Source organism: Mesoplodon mirus, assembly GCF_964341445.2.
Source record: "Mesoplodon mirus genome assembly, chromosome: 3".
In the NCBI taxonomy this organism is placed as follows: Eukaryota; Metazoa; Chordata; class Mammalia; order Artiodactyla; family Ziphiidae; genus Mesoplodon; species Mesoplodon mirus.
In genome coordinates, this window is record NC_138978.1 from 173,958,136 (window position 1) to 173,970,605 (window position 12,470).

Consider the following 12,470-nt stretch of genomic DNA (forward strand, 5'->3'; position numbering starts at 1 on the left):
GGGGCGTCGGGGTCTTCAACAGCAAGCCCTATCTCATAAATAAACCAGGGAAAGTGAATGCCAGGAGGTAGCTCATTTGGGATTCCCTAATGGGATGTGTCTTCAGCAGAGCTTCAATCCCTTATGATGTACTTTTTAAAAATCTTAGGAGTGTGGAGAGAATCACATTTAAAGTGTCGTTACTAAGACCAAAGCATACAAAGCATTCTGCAAACTGTGCCTTCTCTGAACCAGGAGGCTATATGCCACAAACCAAAATGGTTTGAGTATTGTAACGCAGAAGAGTCTAACTCAGTAATAATACAATTCAAGTATTAAAAAACTAAAACACACACACACACAAAGGCATTTTACATGAAGAACATGTATGTTCAGATGACCATAAAACCTGACAACCCAATTTCTTTGGGATGGTACACTCAACATGTTTCTAACACAGACACATGACATATTTGTGGACAAACCATGATAGCTGTTGGGTTAGCTCAGAGCTGGCTAGTTAGTTGTCAACAAGGGAGATGGGCTGAATACATACACATGAATATTAACAGCAACGGCCAATGTGATTAGTTACCATGTGTCTAGTGGGAGTGGAAGAGGAGACCCAGCCCTGTTATAGTCCCAATGTGTCGTCTATGTCAGCTTTTCTTAAGAAGTGGAAGATAGGCAGGATCTGATCCCGGCACACCAAGGTAGAAAAGGCAGGGGAGGGGGAAAAAAAAACCAAAGTAAGAAGAATAGCAGCATTCACGATGCCATGCAGAATTCTAAGGCACACATTTCTGTGCCTTTATTAACCCAAAAAGCGTGAACTACAGAGACTGGCGTGTCACCACCCTGGATTAGTTTCATGTTGAAAACCAATGCTTCGGTTACATTTCATCATAAACCACTCACCATGCAAGGGGGCAGGTACGGTCAGCAGAATAGAAACATTCCAAGCAAATGATATCCGAATTTGAACACTTAAACTCCTTAAAACACAGCACTCCTAAAAAGTAGAGCGGCAGAGCCCAAAGCGAGAGGTCCCCACCATCCACCAGCCAGGGAGTCCAGGGCATGCAACCCTCAACCACAGTCCCTTCCGTGCACTGGGGACGCAGCTCGTGCTACATCAACTGAAACCCAGCCTCACTCTCAGTCTTACCACACGAGTTCTACCAAGCTTATACAGGCTAGCTTTCCAGCTGGAGCGGCAAAAAGAGAGGGTCCTTCAATTAGACACACACCCTATGCTCAAACGTGTTCTCTTTGAGAAGCCGCAAACAAAACCAAAGTCTACTTTTCTTTATTGCTGGTATATTTTGATGTTCAACTCTTATTAACTCAGCTTGGACGAGTCCAGCCATGCATTCGAGAATGGTCAAAGCGATAAACCTTACCAAACTACAAACAGGAAAAGCCCTGCATCATCACATCAGGTGGGGGTCAGTTATCAGCATACTCCTCTTATTATTATTATTATATTTACCTAACTGAAAAGAAGAACCTTATGAGATTATTATCTAGAGATCAAATTAAACTCATATTAGGTAAGTGATATCTGTGGCTTAATAATGCTAATTGCAGAGTGGATGATACTGAAACACAGAGCACAGACTACTGAGCAGTCCATGTCACCAAACCTAAGAAAGAAACTGAAACAGGGATTAGTGTCATAGTTCACGTTTAACAGCACGCCACTGATTTCTGCTTGCCCGTGTCAGAACATCTTCTAAGAAGATGGCTCGATTCCAACATGAAAGCTAACAGCAGCTGATTCTTCACAATTCTTTTCCCATAAAACATACAGAAGTTTTCATAAACTCTGATTCCTTCCCTCCACCCTTCCCCCCAAAAGCAGAGCCTCTTACCCGGTGTAATCCCGTTTAGAGTTTTTCCTTCTATAGAGGACAGCCAGAATCATGGTGATGAGCAGAGTGAGACCTAGGACCACAGCAGTAACTATACCCACCACCACCCAAACTGGAAACGCGGGCAAAATCTCTAGAGAGAAAGAACAAAATAGGTTTAAGGTACATTGCGACAGAAAGAAGAAATGGAATTGTATTAAGTTAATAAACAAGTGTCTTCCTTTAGCAATTACCATACCCTATTTTATTATCCAAATTATGAGATCCTAGTACCTAACTGATGACATAGGAACATTAGCTGATAAAGAATGAGCTTTAGAACTAAAAACATTTCTATATACATAATCCCTCTCAATGCTCTAAAATCAAAGAAAAGCTGGGGATGTGAATTTACCTCAATCTATTCTCCAACAAAGCAGACTTTGTCTCGAAATGAGAGAGCAGAACCTGCATTTCCTGCTTATTCTCCAAAAAAGGTGAAGAAATAGCTATACTGTTTCTGCCAATGTTAAAGCTTTCTCCTGGAGGATATTAAAACAATATTAATCTCCTTCTTTCCCAATACTCACCCCATCCAACTATAATGAATCTGGTCTTACTTCTAATTAACAGTGAAAAACTCATACTCCTTTAATCTGATCAGTATGCTCCAGACAGCAGGTTTATAAATGGAGAAATCAGCTACTCCAGTTGGAACGAGTTCCCTGACCTCCAGGCATGTTCGGTAGAGCCACAGGTCGATGGAAACAGGGAGCATAACTGTATGGCAGAAACACCCCTTTCAAACACACCCTGAAATGTAACTCTTGTGCTCTAACTAAGCATGAGATAAAGGGGACTTCATCATTACTGCAAAAATACTCAAGGAAGTACCTTTCTCTACAACATAAAGCCTAATGTGTCCTGGCTGGACAACAATGTCAGGAGGATTTTTGACATCACAGATGTAAGTGCCATTGTGTATAAACTGCATATTTTCTATGTTGATTGATGCATCTTTCTTGTCGAGGTCTCCAGCCCAGCTGATTCTGTCCTTAAATGGTGGATAATTCCCGGCATACACTTGCCCTTGGGAGTAGTGGAAAAACTGCAATTAGAAAAAAAGAACACATGAGCTATTCTTAAAGGTAGAAGTTCTAAACTCTATTATAGGCATGCTGTGAAGGGTTCTTTTAAAAAAAGGCTTCATCTGAGGAGCTCCAATCAAGATGGCGGAGTAGAAGGATGTGAAAAAAAGACTTCATCCAGAAAGAAATGCCACATCATATTACAAATCTCAAGCTATAGAACCTAAGCCAGACAGGGATTTAGAAATCATGGAGTTCAACCCTGTTTCAGTTGGAGAAATAAATGTGTACATTCTCTCTAAACCTCTCAATAGCCCAGTGGTGTAGCAATTACCACCCATATTTTTATAATAAGGAAATGGAGACTCAAAGAAACCAGTTGCCCAATGTCACAATGACAGTTAGGTAATGGATCCAGAGTCAAAGTCAGGACCACCTGACTCTTCAAAGCCAATGCTCTGATGGACACCACAATTGAGCCCAGTGAATCCAAAGGTTTCAGCCTTAACTCACAAAGCTTACCATTAAGATACGCAAAGTCATCAAGAAAAAGAAGCCTAAATATCACAGATCAGTTAATCTGATGGGTTACCCAGTCTTACTTATTGGTTTCCTACAGAAAAGTCATGGATATGTGAAAGGAACACAGCCCAGACAACCCAAAATGTTCATGTCCGCCTTTGCAGGTTCAGCCTTTAGCCCCTTTCTCTTTCCACTCTCACCCTCTCCTCAGACCTGCTTTCAGCAAAGGAACTCATTTCTCAAAGTAACTTTGTCAAACCCAGCCCCCTGGAAGTAAGGTCAGGCCTGGTGGGTGGGGATCTATCCTGATACGTGGCTTCAATCCAAGCAGCTCTGCTAGAGGCTGGATGTCTTTGTTCGTATTCACAGATGGGGCGATAGTGGGGTTGGAGAGGGTGGTGGAAATGAACATTAGTCAACCACTGAGCTGCACTGGCAATCCAAACACAACATTTTCAGAACCTTTTGTGGAAGCTGAAAACCCCTATGCAATCTCATCCATTCCTATGATTTAATGGCCACCTACATTTTGTTAACTCGCAAACCTCTCTCACGCACAGTGCTTCCTGGAGCTCTAGACCCCTAATCCAACTGCCTACTCACTCAGCTGCCTCCACCCGCCAAGTCTGCCACCTTCTCCTATTAACTCCATTTTCTGTGTATCTCATCTTGACTGATGGCTACATGCCGGTCTCCCAAACCATACATTTTGGAGTTATCGTTAATTCCTCTGTCTTCCTTCCCATCCAATTAATTTCCCAATCCTGGGACTTCCCTGGTGGTCCAGTGGTGAAGAATCCACCTTCCAATGCAGGGGATGCGGGTTCCATCCCTGGTCGGGGAACTAGCATCTCGCACGCCGCGGGGCAACTAAGCCCGCGCTCCACAACTACTGAGCTCATGTGCCTCAACTAGAGCCCGCTTGCCCTGGAGCCTGCGCACCACAACTAGAGAAGAGAAAACCCGCAGGCCACAACTAGAGAGACGCCCGTGCACCACAACGAAAGATCCTGCATACCTCAACGAAGATCCTGCGTGCCGCAGCTAAGACCTGACACAGCCAAAAATAAAATAAATAAATAAATAATCAATAAATCTTTAAAGAAAAAACAAATCCCCGATCCTGTCAATTCCATCTCCTAAGTTTCTCTGTTCTATTTAATCCCCACTGATAATACCTGATTTTTATGTCCTCAGCATCTTGGGCTCTGATCTCTTAACTGGTCTCAAGCTCCTCTAATCCATCCTCCACAATGCCTACATGATTATTGGGAAAAAAAAATTAAAAACCAGTTATCAAATATATACCCTGTGTTTAATATAACTAATGCTTGTTAGGAACTATGAAGGCTCTGAGATTTCACCCTCCCTGCATGTCTGCTGCAGGTTCACAGATGCCGGCAGAAGACACGAGACTCCTGGGAAGTCTTTGTTCTCACGAAGAAGACTTGGGAGACAAAGGACCCTATTACTTACAAACAGCCAGCAGCATGTTTTTAATCTGTGGCCCCTGCCCCCCAAGGCCCATAGGGACGGCATGGAGGGGCTTGGGTGGATGCTGTGCGTGCAGAGGCTCGGTATCACGGCTGAGGAACCCCAAGCTTAGGAAACCCACATCTTTTACAATGGCCCCAAAGGGAGACAGATTACTATCTTGGACAGTAAGCAAACCTGACCTCTGCTCCAGAGGGAGACCCCGTCTCTGCCTTCCAAAGCTAGTCACTGAACAAGAAAGGCAGCCAGGGCCTCCACTTGTAAGATGGGCAGAAATGTGAAATACCATGAAAAATAACACTCTGACACTCATAACCACGCTGCAAGGTGAGATTCACCTTGCCAGCTATTTGGCAAGTGAGGAAAGAGGCTCAGAAAACCTTAGTGACTTACTCAAGGTCACAGGTCTCGGAGACAGAATTCAAAGCTTAAGCTATTTCCATTATTTAATGCCTCTCATGTCTGATCCTATCTCGCCTGCCCCAAACCCTTCACCTCTCTTCTTTACCAGGAAATAAACCATAAACTCTTAGCTCAGCAAACAAGTCCTTCTGTCATCTGGTCTCTGCTTTCCTTCCTACCTCATCTACAAATATCCTCTGAAGCATTTCTGAAGCAGCAACACAGACCTACACTACACTCTTTCCCACCTTTGGGTCTCCGCAAACCTCTCCCTCATCAGACTGGGTGCCCGCTGAAGGCAGGGAACAAGCTGTATTTCTCTCTGTGCTCCTTGACACTTCGCACACCACAGGAACCGTATATGTTTGCTGAACCGCACTGATTAATAGCGCTTTGGTCAAACCAAAGAGAGAAATGAAACAGTAAAAAAACACACACAAAAAGGGACTAGATCTCCTTATCAACCAACATTTATTAAGTAAAAGCCACAGTGTTAAAACCATGAGGGACGCCAAAGGTGTAAGACAGATCTCTACCCTTAAAATGCTTGCATTCAAGATAAAGAAGAGAAAAACTGCCATAGCAAGGGACGTTCTCTCACAGGAGTGGCCCAGATAACATGGGCAGGGAGTTTTTTGTTTTTTTTGTTCTCCCCCCCCCCCCCCCCCGCCGGTACGCGGGCCTCTCACTGCTGTGGCCTCTCCCGTTGCGGAGCACAGGCTCCGGACACGCAGGCTCAGCGGCCATGGCTCACGGGCCTAACCGCGGAGCGGCATGTGGGATCTTCCCGGACCGGGGCACGAACCCACGTCCCCTGCATCGGCAGGCGGACTCTCAACCACTGCACCACCAGGGAAGCCCAGGCAGGGAGTTTTTAAGAAGAGCTAAAAAGGTCAAAAGAGGTCTTATGGAGGGATCACAATGTGAAGATGGGATACAACTTAAATGGCAAGAGTTCAGAAGTGGAAAAACAAAGCATAAAGCACTTTTTACTAGACTGAAGGAGATCACATGAGAGAAGAGAAGCGGGGCTAGAACGGACAAGCACTGTTTGCAATGGGAAGCTATGAGGATTCTGACTAAGGCAGTGGTGAGGTGAAAGAACTGTTTTAAGACAAGGCACCTGGTAGACTGTAGGACTGGCTTGAAAGATGGATAATTTGAAGTGGAGGAATAACCAAGGGGGTTGCCGCACAAGTCCCGGCACACAGTTTTTATCACTTAATGGAGAGCGGAGAAGCAGGAAGGCTGACAAAAAGCTAGATGCCAGAAACAAAGTAGGAAGAGCCAGCAAATGTTCTTATTTCTCAGGGTGGGTGTGAGGAAAAGAAAGGAAGAGGTAGTGGATGGGGAAGGAAGGACAACCCCCCCCACCACCCAAAACTCAAGATTTAAAAAAAAATCAGATCCCTAGAAGAACATAAATACCCAAAAAGAACTAGCACAGAAGGGAAAGAGAGGGGAGAAAAGATGAGCTCTGTTTTAGACATGTGGACCCTAATATTCCATGGACCAGAAAAGCCTTATCTGGTATGTTGGGCTTGTACTTCTCCTGAAAATCTATAAAAATGAAGAGCATCCTGCTCATTAACTATGCCCTGACATTTGGGAGTTAAAGGATCCTGTATCAGTAACTGAACATTCTGGAATTAACTATAATCAGATTGGTGTGTAAGTATAAATTGATTAGCTAAAAACATTAATCAGAAATACAGCATGTTTGGACTTCGCTGGTGGTGCAGTGGTTGAGAGTCCACCTGCCAGTGCAGGGGACACAGGTTCGAGCCCCGGTCTGGGAAGATCCCACATGCCGCAGAGCAACTAAGCCCATGCACCACAACTACTGGGCCTGTGCCCTAGAGCCCGTGAACCACAACTACTGAGCCCATGTGCCACAACTACTGAAGCCCACGTGCCTAGAGCCCGTGCTCCACAACAAGAGAAGCCACCGCAATGAGAAACCCGCGCACCGTAACGAAGAGTAGCCCCCGCTCGCCGCAACTAGAGAAAGCCCGTGCGCAGCAACAAAGACCCAACACAGCCACAAATAAATAAATAAATAATAAATAAGCAAATAAATAAATAAATTTATTAAAGAAAAGAAATACAGCATGTTCTTAATATTAAGGCTTGGGGTATGTAAATCTGCTTTGACCCACATGACAAGAATGTTTTGAGCATAAGTAAAACTGCTCTTTGAAGGAAAGAGCATCTGGGTGTCTTCCTGATGATCCTTTACTTTCTGTAGATAAAACAATGTCCCTCACTTCTAGTCTGGCAAAAGATGTCAGTGGGAAATCTTCACAAATTTAAATAATTCTTTGGACTCTCCTGGGTAAATCTGTGTGTTTCATTTTGCATCTATAGGATACATGTTCCACGTTGATGCCATATCTATGGGAAGCAAAAGAATGCCTCTGACTCTGCTTCCCCATGATGTTTGTATGGGTTCCTGCTCTCACTCTGGGACTGTTTTACCCAGAACCATACCCAACTGGACCCAGTGAGGAAGTCATATAAATTTGTAATCTCTGACTTTACCTCACTTTTCCTTCCTATTCAGACACAACACCCAAGGGGCCTTCCTTTTTATAAACCCTGAGGGACACAGGTCCACTCAAACATTTGGAAATCAGGCATACATTCCAACCCAGTATACAGATAGATAGATAGGTAGACAGAGGTATCAATGTCAGTATCAACATAGATAAGAAGCTGCATTTAAGAGATGCTGAACTTATTTTTTTGGAGAGTCTGAAGCAAGAGAAGGGCCTTGAAGCCTCTGATAACAAACTCACTCATTTTGCAAGTGCGCAGTCAGAAGGATGGATCATTCATCACATTAGAGCAGTAAAGAACCCCGTGAGGTATGACCCGCGGAGAGAGCAGACAAGCATTCCTACCGACACAGTGGTGTCAGTCCCCTCTGGCTGGAAGCTCCAGGAGACTGAGGTCAACGTGCCGGTCGTGTTAGTAGACTTGAACTTGCATGTCAGCTTCCCTTGTGTCCCATTTGCCACGAAGATTTCTTTTGGAGTATACACCTCCAGGGCCGATACACCAGCAGTCACTGGAGAGAAAGGAACAGGAAAGCTTAAGAGTAGGATTTAGCATGAATACCACTGTGCATATTTATCAGAGGACAAAGAAAAGATACAAGAACGTTACAAGATGTATAGAGTAATCCATCACCACTGTGTACTATACATTTCTGGCAGAATATTATATAGCCAGGTACTTCCTACAAGCTAAACTGCTGAGAGTCTGGGATTTTTGTTTTCTAATAAGAAGACATTTTTACTGGTTCAGTTATACCTAATATTTATGTTTTCTTTTGAATTAATAGACTATTTTTCAGAGCAGTTTGAGGTTTGCAGAAAGTAAGGAGTTCCCATATATTCCCTCTCGCTTCCCCCAAGCCCCAGTTTCCCCTATTATTAACATCTTACATTAGTGTAGCACTAACGTTGAGAATATTCTATATTTGGAATCATTCAGTAAATGTAGCCTTTTCAGATTGGCTTCCCTCACTTAGGAATATTAATTTAAGCTTCCTCCATGTCATTTTGTGGCATGAAAGCCCATTTCATTTTATTGCTGAATAATGGCCTTTGTACGGATGTACTACAGTTTATCCATTCATCTACTGAAGGACATCTCATCATGCTTCTCTGATGGTCTGTTTTTAATGATGTGGAGGCCATATTTTTACTTCTTTAAATAGTTCTCATATTCACCTGCTACATTTCAATTCATATCAAGTTGATCTTTTCTCATCTTCCATATATAAAGCAATTAAAACTATTTTAGGTAAGATATCACTTTATTTTAAAGCCATGTTTATTATTTAACTAACCCTTTTCCTATAAGGTATTTAAGGCAAAAAAAAAAAAAAAGCATAACATATCTTGCTTTCATTAGTGAAACCTTACCTACCTCTGGATTTCAGTGTGCTAGATACATGTGTACTCAAGAAATAACTGACCACACTGGGTCACATATTCATTTACTCACTGAGTTTTTTCAGTTAGCCTAAGCCCAGGACGTAGTAATTAAAATGTCTATCACTTGGCATATAAAAATAGCTCTTTTTCCGAGATCTATAATCAGAGGCAACTGCAGGAATTATTAAGGATTCCTGCTAAAATAAAATAATCTTTACGCAAAAAGAGACCCTTTCATGGACTAAAGAAGGTTAGAAAGAAACTTATTTGGCCTAAAAGTGGAAACAATTAGAGCTAATATAGAAGAGATTAAAAACACCCATTTTCAAAATAAGGTTTTTTTAAAGAAATAGTCGGGAGAGAATCCCTATCCGCAGTGTTCCAATTATTCTTAGAATGTAACAGACAAGCAGAATAAGGGAGGGTATTGTCACCCAGGACTGGCGGTCATATTCAGAATATTTTCTTCCTGAGGTCTTAACCATGACTCCAGGCTAAGGAGAACAAGAGTACTCCCCCATTCCTCCCAACCATCTTCCAAATGTTTATCCTCACGACACAATGGGCACTTTTGGCCATTCTTCTAAATAAACTGATAGCCACACTGCATCAGGCAGATTTTTTTCTGCTAAAGAGGGTGGATTATTATTATAGGGAACAATGGATTATTATTAGTGGTCCAAACCTCAAAACAAGCCCTTCTTTTAAACAAGAAGCAAACAAAAGACAGTTCCTTGCTATTGTGGGTAGGCAGAAAAGCAGCCCCAGGGCACTTGAGTTCAAAATGAAGGACAAAGCATAAAACTGGACAATCTGACCAGTTTATTCCAGGAAGCAGCACTGGTTTGTAACCCTTATTTACTCTGTGTGATTTTGACTAGTTTTCTCCACTGGGATGAGCACTGCATGGAAAGCCACAGTCTTTAAAGTCAACAAATAAAGTTTCTCAGGGATTTTCTCAAACCAGATCCCTGCCACAAGGCCTGGCTGCAAGCACTGTTACCCTGAGATGTTATTTAATGATGCAACTAGGCCAAGTGCCCAAGTTTACAGACATGGAATTTTGACCAAAAAGACCAACCAAACGCTTAAATGGGCTTTTAGACAATCTATTTAAGACAGACAATTTAATTATGCCAAAGCTGATTAATAAACAAGTGGCTTTTAAAAACAACAACATACCATCACTCTTTGGCTAATTTGGACATGCAGCTCTTAGAGCCAGGAAAATGAATTCCAACTCCAGCCAATCAGCCAGTTGCAGAAAAATAACTCCATACATAGCTAGTTAACTTCCTCTTATCCCTGGCTTTTTCTCCCACTCTTGTCATAATTCTTGGAGCTTCCATTAGTCATAGGAAGAACCTTCCAAAACCCTGATCTCTTTGTTTATCTTATCTTCTCCAATGATCTTAGCCTCAGGCCTATCCCAGCTGCTAATTCCCATAATCATACCCTAGCCCAGGGCTTCTCAACCGTGGCACTCTTGACAATCCGCCAGATTAGTCTTTGCTGTGGGGCTTGCCTGTGTGTTATAGGATGTTTAGCAGCATCCCTGACCTCTACTAGGTGTCCGTAGCAGCTTTTCTCATTCCAGCTGTGACAACCAAAAGTGTCCTTAGACAACTGCAAATGTCCCCTCCTCAGGGGCAAATTGCTCCTGGTCGAGAACCGCTGCCCGAGACCCTGTCATTAATACCTGTTCCCCCTCCACAATCTTAATTTTCAGGCTCTCTACCCTCTGATTGACCACTTCTGACTTTCCAGAACGTTTCCTCCAATACCCTGATTTTATCAATCCTTCAGCCACATTAGAACCCAGAATCCCTCAGTCCTCCAACCCTTTTACTGTCTCATCCCCAGCATGTCTCCACTTGTCCCGCTCGGATTTAGATCCACGGTGCAGCACAAGACTCATCCCCTGGCTGCACACCGTCAGCTCCCCTGCCTCTCTCTCCCGTCAGCGCATTCGCCTGGCCAGACCTCAACTCTGGTTAAGTCCACTTCTCTATCCATTCTGCATCTCTACCAGGGTGGCTGACCATAGCTGGAGAAAAGCACACAATCCCACTGACTAGTTTCATCTTAAATTCATAACCGCTAACTTCAAAGAGGACTCTTTTTTTTTTTTTTTTTTTTTTTTTGCGGTACGCGGGCCTCTCACTGTTGTGGCCTCTCCCGTTGCGGAGCACAGGCTCCGGACGCACAGGCTCAGCGGCCATGGCTCACGGGCCCAGCGGCTCCGCGGCATGTGGGATCATCCCGGACCGGGGCACGAACCCGTGTCCCCTGCATCGGCAGGCAGACTCTCAACCACTGCGCCACCAGGGAAGCCCCAAAGAGGGCTCTTAACGGTGCCCAGCAATCCTCCCACATTTCCCGACTCCATCTAGGCCCCACTCTCCTAAATGACTATTTTACACTTTCCTCTCTAACCTCAATTGTGGACCTCCCCCTGCTTCTCTCGCTCAGCTGATGACTGTGCTTCCTGTTTCCCTAAGAAAACAGAAGCAATCACAAGAGAACTTCTCTGTGTCCCCAACCACATCCTACCCTCACCTTCTGCATCTGTGGCCTGTCTTCCTATGTGGGAAGTGTCTGCACTAACCTCCACTGTGCACTGGATCTCATCTGCTCTCATGCACCCAGGGACACTGATCCAGCAAGTCTCCCTTTTTCTCCTGAATATTTCATTCTCTACTGAGTAACTGCCATCAGCCATAGAATGATATACATTTATATCCCAACTTTAGGGGGAAGAAATCTTGACCCTGCATTGCCCCACAGCTAAGATCCCTTTGCCCTCCTCTAACTTGTACATTTTGAAAGAATTGTCTGCAGTCACTGTGCACAGTCTCCCTCCTCCCACTATCTCCTGAAGAAACCCAGTTCAGGCTTTCATCCCCAGTACTCCACTAAAACTGTTCTTGTTAAGGAATCCAACGACCTCCATGTGGCTAAACCAACAGTTAATTCTCAAATCTCATCTTATTGATCTGCCTGCATTTGATACAATTGACCACTCCCTCCTTTTTCTCCAGTTTGGCCTCTGAAACATCACCCCCTTTTGATTCTCTCCTCATCTCATTACCTGCTCCTTTTCTAGTCCCCCTGACCTCTACATGCTGGACAGTCCCAGATCATCCCTCTGACCTCTTATCCAGTCATTCTCTTGGTGACCTCATCTA

The 12,470-nt window shown here is 43.8% G+C and overlaps 1 protein-coding gene across 1 annotated transcript in view; it reads right to left on the bottom strand.

Moving 5' to 3' along the window:
- MPZL1 (myelin protein zero like 1) overlaps positions 1-12,470 on the bottom strand; it is a 62,384-nt gene that overhangs the window by 12,849 nt on the left and 37,065 nt on the right. Inside the window, exons 2-4 of the mRNA XM_082614246.1 lie at positions 8,242-8,408; positions 2,727-2,940; positions 1,854-1,986 (exon numbers count right to left, since the gene is read on the bottom strand). Coding sequence (XP_082470372.1) covers positions 1,854-1,986; positions 2,727-2,940; positions 8,242-8,408 — 514 coding nt within the window. The remainder of the gene's footprint in view (positions 1-1,853; positions 1,987-2,726; positions 2,941-8,241; positions 8,409-12,470) is intronic.